The 15,746-nt window shown below is 33.8% G+C and overlaps 1 protein-coding gene across 3 annotated transcripts; it reads right to left on the reverse strand.

The window, feature by feature from the left end:
* Positions 1 to 5,786: 5,786 nt before the first annotated feature.
* Positions 5,787 to 10,927, reverse strand: LOC126716750 (uncharacterized). 3 transcript variants are annotated; one of them, XM_050417724.1, is made up of 7 exons: positions 10,558 to 10,927; positions 8,488 to 9,157; positions 7,339 to 8,008; positions 7,122 to 7,222; positions 6,932 to 7,021; positions 6,624 to 6,748; positions 5,787 to 6,145 (listed from the first exon to the last, which is right to left on the reverse strand). In XM_050417724.1, the coding sequence occupies exons 2-7, from the start codon at positions 9,121 to 9,123 to the stop codon at positions 5,989 to 5,991; spliced, it is 1,779 nt and encodes a 592-aa protein (XP_050273681.1). In that variant the 5' UTR covers positions 9,124 to 9,157; positions 10,558 to 10,927; the 3' UTR covers positions 5,787 to 5,988. The 3 variants fall into 3 exon arrangements, with proteins under 3 accessions (XP_050273681.1, XP_050273680.1, XP_050273679.1); XM_050417723.1 differs by having other exon boundaries at positions 8,488 to 9,184; XM_050417722.1 differs by having other exon boundaries at positions 8,488 to 9,209.
* Between the last annotated feature and the right edge of the window lie 4,819 nt (positions 10,928 to 15,746).

Below are 15,746 nucleotides of genomic sequence, written 5' to 3' on the forward strand. Positions count from 1 at the left end.
CAACTACAAAATTTTTTAAAGAATGTACAAAATTTTGTATATTCAATTTATACAATTTTTCAATTATATACATTCAAGGTATACAATTTTTCAAAGAATGTTACATTCAATGTACATAAGCTTTCAAAGAATGTATACAAGTTTTTCCAATCAATGTACACAATTTTTAAATAATATAAACAATTCCATATATTCAATGTAAAGAAATTTTCAAAAAAAATGTACACAATGGAGATATCAATAATTAGTTGGTCATTACATTGTTAAAAATTAAAGTTCAATCATGAGAAGAAATTGAGTATCCAAAATGTCAGCATTTACGATAGCTAAAATCATGCAATACAATCAGAACAATTAGACCAAGCAAAAAATCACATAAATTAGAATGGGATATCCCCAGCAAGCCAAAAAAAGAAAAGAAAAAAGAATAGGATTCAAACATTAGCCTAAATTAGTTGCACCCTTGGACATGACTGAGCAATTAAAGGAACAATGGGATCAATTAACACAACAAGGGAAACATAAAGCACTTGGATCCATGATTTAAACAATTCTTAACAATTGTATCCAAGGATCTCTCCCTCAAAACAATTGTCTAAATAGAAGCAAGCACTTCATTAGTTCAGAAAAATCAAAGCAATGATTTTTTATATGCTAACTTATTTAGCACAAATTTCACTCTATTAGCTACAGTCAGACTTGGGCTAAAGCAAGTTGAGGATGAAGAATTCAAAGGGATTTTTAAGTAACAGTAAGGAAATGCAAACAAATTTGAGTTCACTGTGATCCTTATGAAATTATTGCAATATGCACTTCGCTCTTAACCAGCTCTCAATTTTGTAATATCCATGTTTTACATTCTGCAGATGGGGAATTTCCTATTTAACAATTCACAAACTTGAACAAGTTTTCAATACCCTCAAACATAGCAGTCATACTGAAATCTTTGGATAAAATTGAAGCCCTTAGAATGACTCTTCTTTGAGCTCTAGGTTTTTAGCCACAACCAAAGACTCTCATGCTCTTTCATTACCATTTCAGGTAGATTGGCATGCTTGAGTTGCATTATGCAGGTGTTCCAACAAGGGTTTGAATTGTGCAGAGTTTTCCCCTCGAAATAAAATTTAGCTGTATAGAAAAGATGGGGTTAATATCTTATAAAAGGGCCAATTGGCAACTTGCCTAGCAGCAATATCCTAGAAAGAGTGTAAGACAGTGTAATTAAAAACTGTCCAAATGATAGCCAAAGTATGTGATGGCAAAACATGGTCCAGCTAAACCTCTTGAAAGATTGAGTAATTTGCAAATATGAATTTAAAACCCTCTCCCAACTTACTTTGACCTTGAGAAAGTTGGTTGCTGGATTTGTCCACTTGGTTGAGATGGTTTTGACTCTAGGCATTAAGATAAACAGTTTACAAAGCAGGTACTTTTGCAAAACTTTTTTTTTCTTCTGTATAACAAAAGAAATCCATGCACTTGGTGCTGCTCTTTCTTGTAGCCATCTGAACAAGCAGTGCATTCCAGATAGGCATCTCGTAAGTGCTCTAAAATCAAAACTATGGGGGTGGTAGGCCCAGTAGTATATATCTATGTATATATTGGGTTGGGGGCCCAATCCGAGGACATGGAGTAGTCTGAGGACGGAGAAACATTGTTATAGGAGTCTGTGTTAGTGAGTAAAGAGGTGAGATATGGTCATAAGAGTCCAAGAAAATGATCCGAGAAGAAATGCCTCCTCAGCTGATCAAAGCCGAGGTCTGGGGCTGTGATCTGCCTTCTAGGGCAACATTCTAGGAGATTCTACTGGTAAGGATACACATCCAGAAGGCACGAGACAAATACGGGTTATGAAATATTTAAGGGAAAGTTGCTACCACCACATTGAATGCTCTGCAGCTAACTCTCTGGCCACATTAATGAGAAAGTGATACATGAACAGTAGTTTTCGGTCTTACAGCTACTCCCTACAGATTTCAAGAAGATGCTGATGTGACAAGGATTAACACCAACAATCTAATCTACACGTAAATGGTAGAGATGAAAGGAGGAAGATAGTATAAAATATAAGGGAGGCCCTGAGAGAAAGGGATCGGAAAATTGAAAGAGAAATAATGTAGCAATAAGAACTGTACTTGTAATCAACTTCAAGGATTGTATACAACAACTGATCTCCTCGGACTGTGTCGAGAACGATTTTCTTTAGATAAAATCAGTCTATTTTTATTTTATTGTCATTTGGATTCACTATAATTGCTACCCAACTCATTAGAGCCTAGTTTTGCATAAAAATACATGCAACCTAGATTGCATAAGTTTATTTATTTATTTATTTATTTTTTAATTTGATTTTTTTTCTTTGACACTTATTTGATAGGTTCTTTGATAAGAGCAACTACCAATTTATAATATATTACTTTTATGTACTATTCTATTTTCAATTTTCGGCTACCTAGTTATTTTATTTCTGATTTTTTAATAAAAATTTTATATTTATCTACTAATTCTTTTTTAAAAGGTATTTACTAATGATTTATATTTATACACATATATGTAAAATAGCAGTAACCCCAAAATAGTACAGTAATATATATCATTCCCCTAATTAAATCAAAATGGCATGGGTTTGAAATTAACTCCCATGGTTTCAAGTTTTAAAATGGTTGGGATTAAATGCTAAATGAAGTTTGTTTCTTAAATAAAATAAAATTTAAAAAAGAAATAAAAAAAGGAAAGCTAAATGGAGTTTACTAGAATTGAACTCCACATGTCAAAACTATTGTTTTGATCCATAAACTGCAAGTCACATTTCAATTAATTTATGTTATTAGGCAAAGATATAACCTTGCTCCCTAAAAGTTAGATTAGGTTTTATTCTAGCTCATTGATTGTTGTATGGTATTCCCCGTGACTCATTTAAACATAATCTATTTGAGATTTGATTTTTTTTTTCCCTAAAAAATATTGTGAAGAGAGGTCCCTCCCAAATAATAAAGCTCGAAACTTGATTAATAGACACAGATTAATGCAATAAGACTTCTCTACAGTATTCTCTCCTCCTTTTTCTCCCTCCTCTCTCTTGGGGGACCTTTACATATTATATAGGCCCTTTCCAATCATCTGGGCTTTACATTTGTTGATCATCTAATCCCCCACTTGAGCACCTGTCTCATCAGACACCCCCTTCAATTCTCTGTGAGTTGCGGTAGCCTAGGTAACACTGTTCAGGAGTCTTCTCCTCATTAATGCAGTCAAGAGAGTAGTTGTAAGGCATTTAATGTGGTGGTGGCAGCCTTTGCTGAGATATTTCAAATTTCCTTCCTTTTTACGTATTTGGAAGATGGACTATAGTGGCCTGGATGTACCTTTGCTCCGGATTTACAATATCCGAGGAGAAATTACTCCTCGGACATGTTCTCTTTGCCCCATCGGGCCTGAATAAGGATTGCTTGGGCCACGCTGACTCCTCGGACGGGCCTAGGGCCCAGCCAACCTGTTATTTTGGGCCGGTCCCCACAGATATTGACCCAAACTTTAGAAAGCAAACATACATTTTCATAGATATGTTAATTTATGCTTTTGTATTTTGAAAATAGTTTAATATTATGCTTGTTATTACATACTAATGTGTAGCCCCGTGCATATGCACAAGTACAATTAAAACAATAATAATTATATGCTTCAAATTATAACTTTTTTTTATAGAAGAGATTCAAATTATACATGGTATTAGTTTATAATTTTTTTAAACCATACATATATACATACATACACACATATATATATATATATATATAATTTAGAATTTAATTGGATTTAAACTCTTCGATTTTTGCCCCCAATAATTTATTTGCTACAAAAATTAAAAAATTAGATCTTGGCACAAAATTAAATGGGACATGTGACGCAAAATTGAGAATTCAATTAAAATCTAAGTGGATTTTCTTTGAGCTTTAGCTATAATAATAATATCAATTATAGTGAGAATCACTCAATATAGAAAAGCAATTTCATGAAAATCACTTAATTTCTAGAAAGAAATGTGGCGAGAGTAAATTTGTCTTCAAATTTTCAAGAGTTTATTTTTTATTTTTTATAATTCGATAGTTACAATGAGAGAGAGAATTTGAACTTTGTATGTCTTCAAAAGAAACATCAATGCTCTTAACCAAAATTTCAAGAATTAAATTTACACAATTAATTGTGTATGGACAATGCAGAACTCCAATAGATACTTTGATGACTAAAATCATGGTTTGTGATGGGGATAATTTTTGATTGATCGACATGGGGTGCCGAGCCTCCCATACAATCCCAAAGGGATGACTAATCCCATGGGGCTGACGGATCAAGTTGGCGATCCAGCCCCTATCCCAACGACCCATTGCCCTAGGGTTTCCATGGGATTTGCGTGAGGCCCACTCATGCATCCTTACATAGAAATTACTTGAGCGTCGCGATCAAAGACCCTACCACGCAATCAGATCTCCTATGTATGGAAAGGTGATCCCAAATATCTGGAGATCCTTCTCTCTACAAGGAAATTCTCCCGTATCAAGGGATTTGGGTCAACCCTCCACCACTATATAAATTACAAACCTTACCCTTCTTGAGGTACATGAATTCTCCCTAACTCTTGCACTTTTGAGTTCTTGAAGATTCTTCTATTACTAACTTAACCTTTAGAGGGCCTTTGGCCGGTACCCTTTGATTGGTTCTTCTCTTTTGTTTTTCAGGTACATCCATTGGCCCGTCCGTGGATGATCAATTCACTAACGATTTTTGTGCATCATCAGTTTGCCTTTTCTCATTTAGGTGGATAACGATATAAAACATAGTTTGATGACCAAAATCGTGGTTTGCATTTTCTTCTTTTTAGTAGATAACGATCTCTAACTCTCTATACATGTTGTCATAATGGAACTGTGTTGAAAGCCAGGGTAGTTCGCATTAAAGAACCTGGTAAACTAAGGTGATAGAGAAATTGTACCCCAAAAGGACCTCACAATAGCGTTTAAAAGCAAAAAGTAACCACATCTTAGATTCTGAATCAATATATTCTACATGTTGTGAGATATCTGCTGCATATAACAGCTATATGAGATACCCTTCTGTGGGGATCACATCATATGCTGTGAGACGCCTGTTGATTCAGGAAACAGATCTCTAGAATGTCATGTGAGGAATTAAAGTCATATTACTTCTAACCAAACGTAGTGCTTAAGTTTCGGATAGCAAGTGGTAGAAAGAAGTCTTGAATATATTGTCTACCATACACATTGGATTCATAATTCTACAAACAGCATTCTCTTAAATGCTATATTTTTTGACAATTCAATTGTTACAACAATTCTCTGTAATGTTGATACCAGGTAATAAAACCTACCTTCAAGGTTCTATTGCATTGCATTAATAGGTGAAATCAACAAAATGAGAATACCATGGTAGGGTACATGGATCACCGGGAAAATACTTTGGATGGTTCAGTTTTTACAAAAGAATAGTTTTCAACAATTGATCATGTAAAGAAAGTTTCAAAAAGTACAGGTGAAAACAAAATACATGCTGCTTATTAACTTTCTTTCAAATTTTCAGAGTTTTTTTTTAAGGTGACAAGTATATATAACATCAGTCTCTCATGCATGCAAAGTTCATGCGTATGAATTCCACGTATATGTGAGAAGGTGTAATACACATTCGGTTGCACAAAAAAATTCCAGTGTCATAATTTAGAGAGAATCAAAATATCTTCCAAACACTAGCTTTACTTACCAATACAAATCTGCTTGATTTGAACAGCCTTATTTCATGAAGAACAAAAACAATTATCCAATATCATACTGGGGGAAAAATTCAAGCAAATATAATTTCTGTACAGATATTTGAGCTGCTGTTATTGGAGTAATCAAAACAGCTCCCAGAATAGAGATTTGACATTATCTATACAAAATAAAGGTCACAGTACAGGACTACCTACATACATCAAGGCTATATAGCTAAGTCAACCTGATTAATATGCTGCATCTTTTCATTTATTGCCTTGTAGCATTCAAGACTGCACAAGGGGAGCTTTGACTTGGAATCTCGGTACTTGTATGGATTCATACAAGATGGCCTGGAGCATTTCTCACGAGGAGGAGGGTAACTGAAATCCATAAAAACCAATTCATCATGAAACATGGAGGTAGTTTGAAGACTAAGCATAGTACTAAGATTTTTGATAAGTAAATATATGTAAAATTTATATAATCTATATGTTTGTTACAGTAATAATATGCTCAGATCTGAAGCTACTTTAAGGAAAATCAAATCTCCAGCAACCACTATTGTTACATGTCATATTCAGGAGCCTAGTGAGGAGGAACTTTTACCTATTACTAGATAGCACATTATGTAATGACAGGGTATATAACTTAACAAAAAAGCATGTCCCGTACTAAACAATCACTCAGGAATGAAGCATTAATTACTGAGAAACTTGATAGAATCAAAGAAATTCAGTACAGATCATAAGGACCAAATCTCAGTGTTAAACAAAGGTTTAGAATAAGACATAAAAATCAATAATTTTCTTTTGTGTTGGGGGGTGGGCGGGCTAGAATTTGCTAGAAGTATTTCTTTACCTGCAGGGCTTGGAAAAAATAGTTGGCAAGCCTATTTCATTGGGAAATGTAACAACTGTTCCTGAGGGACCTATGACCCATCTAACAGAGTCTGATGCAAGTACCATATAATTGGCAGCCTTCTCCTGCATAAAATTATAGAAGTGAACAGAGTAAGAGTTCTGCTCCATTGCATAATCTTTTTTGGTATTTAAATATTTCTTCAATAAAAAGAGATGTAAATGGTGTCCAAATATACGTGTAGTATACAAAGGGAAAGAACAAATTGATGCTGTGGATTAAGAGCAAGAGTACTCTCGACTTATTACCTGTGCCAATTCTTCTTGCCGTTTCTTCATCTTATCTTCTCGCTTCTTCCTACTTGAATCTTGGCCCAGGATTTTTCTGATAGCCTCGGCCTAAAATTCAGTCAAAAAGTGAAGAAAACACTTAAATTACTTCTAACATTTGTGCTGTTAACAAGGCTGACAAAAATATGATACAACGAAGGGGCTAAACCTCGGATTCCCTTGCCGCCTTTTCCACTTGCATCCTACGCCTCTGAAGAGCCTCAGCCCTCTTCAACTGCTGCTCCACTTCAGAAAGTTTCTCTTTTTGCTCTATCACCAAAATAATCATTAATATAAAAAATGTATAGAAATTTCAACAAATTTCCAGCAGAAGGTAACTATAACAATAACAAGAATAGATAAGCACAACAGTGAAAGTTACTCACTCCTAGGTGGAGCAGGAGGCAAGCCATTTGGGAACTCAATTAGACTTGCACCGAAGCTAGAAGAGACATCTTTGCCAGTTTGAAGGGCCCGCTGACGTGTAGTGACTGTCATTTCCTTCTTATTATCTCCCGATAAATCAACAATCTCCTTTTTTGGTTTCTTCTTATTAGTATTGATCTCACCATCTGAGATTGGATCTTCATCTTCCACATAATCAGTATCTTCAAATACTCTCCCTGATCGAGACTTTTTACCATCCCTGCCTGATCTTGACGAGAGGTGATCTTTCACATTAACATCATATCTTCCATCAACATTACTCTTCAACACCCTTGATATCTTCCGTTGTTTCCTGCTCCCTCCTTCCTCATCATCTTCATACTCCACACCATAATCAACAGTAGCCTTGGGTGTTCTGAGCTTTTCAAGGTATTTAATCTCATCGTCATCATCTTCATCTAACACACGTCTCTTAGAGATCCGTTTGCTCTTGCGAGTAGGCTCATACTTATCAACTTGGTTTGTGGAAATATTTTCTTCAGGCATCCTACTCCTTGAAGAATCCGCTTTTCCCACATTTAAACCATATTTGGAGAAATCCTTCCATGGAAGCCCTCGTAAGCCACTTCCCTTCTCTGAAGTAAAGGAACATTTGTCATCTGAAATGTCCTGTAGCACAAATATATATTAGAGAGAGAGCCTCAATAAGATGCCTACCAGTCTTTGAATTGGACTACAAGGCTGCAAAAAATTGGAATCTAAGGCATCACAGAATATGATTAATTGGGATAAAATGGAAGGGAACAAGAAATATAATTTCTTTTACACCAACAGGAACATCATAAGGAATTTCTAGCAGTTAAGGTGACACAAAATCCAGTGTAAAAACTTTATATTTTGTGTGCACCACTGCAACCACATCTAGAAGAGGTTACCATGAAAATTTAAAATTCAAATTTTGCATACAATCTGATTCCTCACACAGTGATAAAGCAAAAAGCAATTGACATGTAGCTGTCCTGCTCATATATTATGCCCAACTGTAATGTCCTCAATTTTGCTATGCCATGGATATGAATTAAACCTTGTTGCATACAGTTGGTACAGATTCAATAAATTTTGAAGAATAGGTTAACGATGCTTTATACCTGACCAATCAACTTCTGTTGCAGCCGAGCAGCATCAGAAACGCGAGAAGCTTTTGTAGCAGAAGACCCAACACCAGATGCCCCATCTGATATTGACTTGGCATGAATTGTACGCGTGACACCATTAACTTTAAGCTTAACCTTTTTCACTTTGTTCTCATTTTCTAAGCAATCTGAAACAACTCCAAAATGCCCCACCTTGCTTGTGCCTTTCCAATCAGCTGGTGCAAGGACACCTTCACTGTGTCTTTTGGATTCAACTCCACTATGAATGTGCTCATTACTTCCTCGGAAAGAACCATTATTGGAAGCTTCATCAGATTCTCCAAATCCTCCATCTTCATTCTTGATCATATTCTGGCCAGATTCTGCTTCACCAATGTTAACAGATAAAGCCCTAGCGGTGCATTGGTTCAAATTGAGCTCTTTCTTTCGAGAAACTGAACCATATTCATTATTCTCATCGCTTGATACTTTGCTCACATTATCTGAGGGTGGTGTAGATGATAAGGGTGAAACATCATGGTAATCTGAAGGCAACAGTGAATCATTCCGTGGACGACGGGATGTATTACTCCTCTTCTTCCTCACAGCACTGCTTTTATCACTTAACCCAAAACTTCCAAAACCTTCCATGTTGGCAAACGAGGCAAGCACAAGCCTAGTGCCACTGTAATTTCCCAAAAGGGTAATAAGCCTAGATAATTACACAAAGAAAATACCTGAGGAAATTAAATTGAGCATTAACAATATTTTCTACGCAAAACTCCCTATTTCAAATTAGATAGTTGAGAATTGAGAGAATGCAGTGAAGACAAAAAATATTCTAAACCTAAGTTTCTATAATGCACTGGTTTCCAAAACCTAATTTTCAAAAAAAGCCAATATGCAAATTGACTTGTTTTCCTACTCTCCACTTCCAAGTAATAATAAAACTAAAACTAAAGGAAATAAATATATTGAATTTCTACCTATTCCTCAAGACTTTCAAAGCAACTGAATGGAGCACAAACATATTCAAAACTGCTACTACAGAAAACCATACAGCAAATGGGCAGAGCCATGCAACAACAAAAGATTGCCATCATAGTTCCTTTTTTGATAAGTATCATCATCAAAGTCCCTTACAATAGTACTATTTTATAAGTACTTTCTTAGAAAAGTATTGCAAACAACGTATCAACAGAATTATTTGATGATTTTCGTTGATGAGTCTAACCACAATCAACTTTTTGGGTACAAGAAAAATTTGTATTCTCAAATTATATCGTGGAAATTCCATTTTCTCTACAATTAATACCTTCTTTAGAAGGGCAGAAATCGTAAAATCTTACAAAATATGATCCATTCATTCGATATATATATTTTTTTTCAGAGCAAATTCTCTAATTAAAATTATGTGGCAGATGTAATAATACCCAACCCCATCCATCTGGAAATCTTGGCTAAAACCCTTTGCTACTGAGTGAAAAATACCTCTTCTTTGCACTTAGTGGTTCTTTCTTCACAATTATTCGAATTTGAAATATTCTTATCATAAAAAATAAATCCATTCTATTTTTTCAAAAAATAACCTAACAAAGCCTGATTTTTATTTTTATTTTTTTTGAATGACTAACAAAACCTGATTTGCATATAAACCTGACTTAAGGAATCCAAAATTCAATGAATTGAACAAAAATCCAGCAATCCAAATCAATGACAAAGAACCCAATCGTAAAAAGACCAAAGCTTTAATGAATAATCTTTACAACAAAAATCAGAGGAAATTTCAAATCCCCAAAACCAAATCAGTCGAACAAAACAGCTTTTGAAGTTTGTGAAGGGCACCCATTTACAAGTACCTCATAAAGAGATCAAAATTCAGATACCCGCATAACAAAACCTTATAGTTTTGAAAATTACATGGTGCAGAGAGAACACAGCCACAAAATCACAGCAAAAAGCACAACTTTGAAGCAAACCCACATACAAACACCTTATAAATAAACCAAATTCAGAATACCCACATGAGAAAAACTCACAAGATGGCCAAAAGAGCACCAAAGAGACCAAGATGAAAGCGTTTACCTTTGTGGGTCACGACCAAAAAAGCTCAAAACCCTAGATCACCATCAAGGAAAAGCTGAGAGCCTCAGAGAGAGAGGGTAGGAGAGCGTGTAAAATTGAAACGAAAGTAGGATATTATTAGCCAGGTGGTGTAACGTGATTGGACCTATAGGGTTGGGTTTTAGAGAGAGAGAGCTTCACCATTGTTCTAAAACCACTGGTCCTGTGGTTTAGTTAGGTCACCACCACCTTGCACTCTATCCTTTTGTTGTCATTGTTGTTGTTAAGGTCACCCATCTCTCTCTCTCTCTCTCTCTCTCACTTTGAAAGACCAAAGCTTTTGTTGGTGACGGTTGATGCAGGTAAAGTGCGTGTGCGTAGCTTGGTGAAACTACACACCCCAGTTGCATGTTTTCCCTGATTTTAGTTTCCTCTTGTAGTTATAGGTACCGACTGGCGATTGCTTACCCTACCTAGGGAAAATTTTACGGTAAAATTGTGATCTAAGTAATATTACCAAGGGTAAACGACCCAAAACAACTAAAAACATGAAATTGTTTTCATGTTTTGGGTAGTATGTATTTGTATTTTTTTTTTTTTTTGAGTTTTAACATATAGCGTTCGATGATAGTATTTTATTATTAGACCAAGACACCAATCAGTTTTTAATGTAGACAGAGATTTGAACCCTGAATCTCTTATTTAATCATTAGAGACTTTATCAGTTGAGCTAACTAGAATCCATGAATGTATTTATATTTTGTATAAAATGTATGTAATGGATTTTTTTTCCCAAATTTTTTTGTCTCGTCTAATTCTTTTTGTCTTGCTACATCATCCCATGTGGGTTTTTCCATCCCAAAGAGAAAGGGATGAGACGGATTTTGCTCGTTCTATCATTGATCTGTCCTACATGAATTTTTTCCACCCAATTTAAGGAGAGGCGGACCAACTTTGTTCCATTTTGTTGTCAACACTCTATAATATTATTTTTCACATTAGTTCATGATGGTTGATGTGAAAAGTATGATGAGAGTAATATCTTCATTTTCACTTATGTCAATTATTGAGTATTGACATTATTTTTATTACCACAAATGAAATTACAACATACCATTAAGAGTTGGTAAAAAAATTTTGTGAAAATTCTGTGTCAAAATGTAATGTTAAAAAGTTCTCATTTATTTTGAAAGAGAGGAGGTTAATTGTCTTTCACCAATAATAAGAAAAACAAAGATTTATCAAGTCAATTTCAAGATAATTTTTTTGTATTTAATGAACTTAGAATTAAATATAATATTACTTCATTTAAAATTGATTATCATTTTTTATTAAGTGGTGTGAGATTTTAAATGACACTTGTGAATATAGATCATTTAAAATCAATTATAATTCTTTATTTAATGAAATCAAATTTAGTTAACATAATATCATGTTCCCTTTTAAATTATATAAAAAATGAAGAGTAAAGTATACCATTGGTCCTTAAAGTTTGAGATTATTTTTCATTTTCATATTAGTCATGGCAACATTCTCAAAAAAAAAAAATATATATATATATATTAGTCATGGCATCAATTTTCATTAATAAAAACTAAATTATGAATCGTTGCAATAAATAAAGGTGAGATTGTTCCTGCTTGATGTTTTTTTTTTTTTTTTGAGAGTTTCAATATATAGCACCCAAGATCTTTTATTCAATTATCAGAGACTTTACCAGTTAAGCTAACTAGAACTCACTATTGCTTGATGTACTTTTTGTAACAAAAATTGCAATATATATTTTGGCAATGCCAACACATAATGTTCATAAAAAATTTATTAAGACAACTTTTTAAGTTGAATGTGGATATTGCATCATGAGTAGGTTAATTCAAGTTTAAGAAATTAAAAAAGAAAAGAAAAAAGAATCCATTCATGAAAGAACAGATAATGAATTATGATATATGCTATTAATCATGATTAATCTAAAAAAATCTCAAAAGTTTGGGAATAAAACTTGATCGTGAAATCAGTACTGTATAAGAAGAAATTATAAAGTCCTCATGGTGGACAAGTAACGTGGTCCACCATTCCACTAAAAAACTCCCACTTGTTTAAAATTATTGAGTTAAATTTTTTTTTAAACAGAAACTGATTACTGACTCAGCAATTTTAAACAAGTGAGACTCTTTTAGTGAAATAATGGACAAGTAACGTGGTCCACCAGAGGACTGTATAATTTCTCCTATATAAGCGGGTTTGTAGGAGGATTTACAACTTGTATATATTGGGGCCAACAGTACATTGTAAAGACAAAATACATTTTCAAAAATTCTAAAATAGTAAAATTTTAACTGAATTAGAGAGTAAGCGAATTGCACTTTTCAATCAGGCATTTTGCCATTCATTAACTGTTGGATATTTTTATAAAAAATATCATATTTAATTTAATACTCATTTATGTGTATCAATTATCCCTTAATGTCAAATACGTTGATTGCTAAATTTGAAAATTCAAATATAATTCAAAATTTGAATAGTTTTTGTCAATGGTTTTAATCAGAAAATTTATGAACATTAACGTGATATTAATATCACAATTGCTAGCATATTTGGTTTTATTACAAATATATACTTTCCATTCTAAACGTTTTGTATTTAAACGTTCTTAATTGAATATGACATAATAATGTCATATATGGAAGAATTTCAGCACTTAAATGTACAGCTATTGTTGAATTATTTTATGTTACCATATATAAACAAGTGTTTACTATTTGGTTTAAGGAAAGTCAAAAACAAATGGCAATATTTATGCATATTTGAAAATTGTATTACATGGTTGGCTTTTAGTCTTCAGCCACTTTATGAGACATTAAATGCATAGATCATGATTCTTTATTTTCTTATTCTCAACGTACAAAAGGCTGGCAAAGACTTGATATCCAGTCTATATAATATTATATATATATATATATATATATATATATAAAGAAAGCCATTGATTATATTATTAATTTCAATAACTTTATGAACATTTAATGGATATCAAACCTCTTTGATTCTTTGGCTAAAGATAAGTTATAAGTCCGGCTATCTATATATATGGAAAGGAAAAAAAAAAAAGTTAATATACACTTTTTTTTTTTTTTTTTAAATTTTGAATTGGAAAGCTGCAGACTTTTCAAAAACAATTTTTTGTCTTAAACACTTACCATCTATTGCTTCTTACTACTTACAAAATATTCTATCTTTTACAAAATTTTCTGGGAAAAGAAAGTACTATAGAGAGCTTATATCCTACGAGCAATGTAGGCTCGCAAGGATAACCGGCAAAGGTGACTGGGCTGTTGTATCCTGGGGACAACGTGCAGAAACTATTTGTCTAACTACATCGGATATACTGTAGACGGCACGATTTGTCTCAAGACAGTAACTTGGTCCACGCCTCATCTCTGCCACCTCTTTTTGGTAAATCAAATTGTGTAATTTCCAAGGAAAATTCAGGTATTATCTCTCCTTTATTTCTAACAATTTTGAGACAAATCGGTATGGAGAACACAAAATCATCCTTGGAAAATGGTAATGTTATGTCTAATTCCTCTGGAGCGGGTGATCTTAATAAGCCATTCCGCTTCCGTGGTGTTAACTTTAAGAGGTGGAGACAAAAGACTTTATTTTATCTTACTCTCTTGAATGTGGCTTATGTGTTAACTGAGAAAAAAACAAAGAAAAAGAAATCTGAACAATTGATTGAAAAAGAACTTTCTCAACATAAAAAAAGATGTTAAGAAATGGGATAAAGATCATCTTTACTGTAGAAAGTATTTACTTAATTGTCTTGCTGATGATTTGTATGATTATTATGATCAAGCTTACAAATCAGCCAAAAAGATATGGAAGGCATTGAATCAAAAATATGATACAGAGGAAGCTAGATCCAAGAAATATGCATGTAGTCGATTTTTCAGATTTCAGATAGTTGAAGGCAAGTCCGTGGTGGAACAATCCTATGAACTCCAAATGATTTCACAAGATGTTCGATCTAAAGGCATTCGAGTAGATGAACAAATGCAAGTTTCAGCCATCATTGACAAGCTACCTGAGTCTTGGAAGGAGTTTGCCAAAGTCCTAAGACACAAGCAAAAGGAACTCTCCATTGAATCCCTTATCACCCGTTTGAGAGTGGAGGAAGAGGCTAGGAACCAAGACAAAGCTGTTGAACTCCATGGAGCAAGTGGTCCAAAGGTAAATTTTATTTCTTCAAATGAAAACATGCCAAAAGCCAATGTAAAAAATAATGACTATGTAAGGCCTAAGAAAAGGAACTTCAAACGTAGGCCAAATGGAAATCAGCCTCAACATAAGACCCACTCTAATCAAAGAAAGAACCAAGCACACCATCCTAAGCATGCTCCAAATAATGGCAGCCACTCTAATAATAGCAATTATGCATGTTTTGTATGTGGAAAGCCTGGACATTCGGCTAGAAATTGTCGTTTTCGAAAACATGGGCCTATGGCTCAAGCCCATGTCATTGAAGAGCCTCTTGTGGCTATGGTTACTGAGATTAATATTCTCGAAGGCTTAGGAGGGTGGTGGATTGATTCTGGGGCAACCAGACATGTTTGCTATGATAAAACTTGGTTCAAGACCTACACCATTTTGGATGAGAAAAAGAAAATTATGCTTGGTGATTCTCATACCATTGAAGTTGTAGGTATTGGAGAGGTGCTTCTCAAATTTACTTCTGGAAGAGAAGTCACTCTCAAAGATGTCTTTCATGTTCCTAACATTAGAAAGAATCTAGTTTCTAGTTTTTTGTTGAATAAGGCTAGTTTCAAACAAGTCTTTGAGGCTGATCAATATGTACTCTCTAAAAATGGCATGTTTGTTGGCAAAGGCTATGCTTGTGATGACATGTTTAAACTTAATGTTGAGATGAATGAAAATTCAAGTTTTGCTTATATTGTTTCTTGTGTGAATGTTTGGCATGGTAGATTATGTCATATTAATAATAAATATATGAAAAATATGAGTGGTTTAGGTTTAATTCCTAAACTTGAAAATGAACTTGAAAAATGTGAAATTTGTAGCATGACTAAAATTACTCAAAAGCCTCATAAATCAGTTGAAAGAAATACTGAATTACTAGAACTTATCCATAGTGATATTTGTGAATTTGAAGGACATTTGACACGTGGAGGTAATCGATATTTTATAACCTT

This window comes from Quercus robur, chromosome 3 (assembly GCF_932294415.1).
Source record: "Quercus robur chromosome 3, dhQueRobu3.1, whole genome shotgun sequence".
Taxonomy (NCBI): Eukaryota; Viridiplantae; Streptophyta; class Magnoliopsida; order Fagales; family Fagaceae; genus Quercus; species Quercus robur.

Bases quoted from the DNA above. Each gene is read 5' to 3' on its own strand.
- LOC126716750 (XM_050417724.1), bottom strand. From the start codon at position 9,123: ATGGAAGGTTTTGGAAGTTTTGGGTTAAGTGATAAAAGCAGTGCTGTG. The intron at 7,022-7,121 runs GTTTAGCCCCTT...ACTGAATTTTAG, and splicing joins AGGCGGCAAGGGAATCCGAG to GCCGAGGCTATCAGAAAAAT. The intron at 6,146-6,623 runs GTAAAGAAATAC...TATGGATTTCAG, and splicing joins ATTTTTTCCAAGCCCTGCAG to TTACCCTCCTCCTCGTGAGA.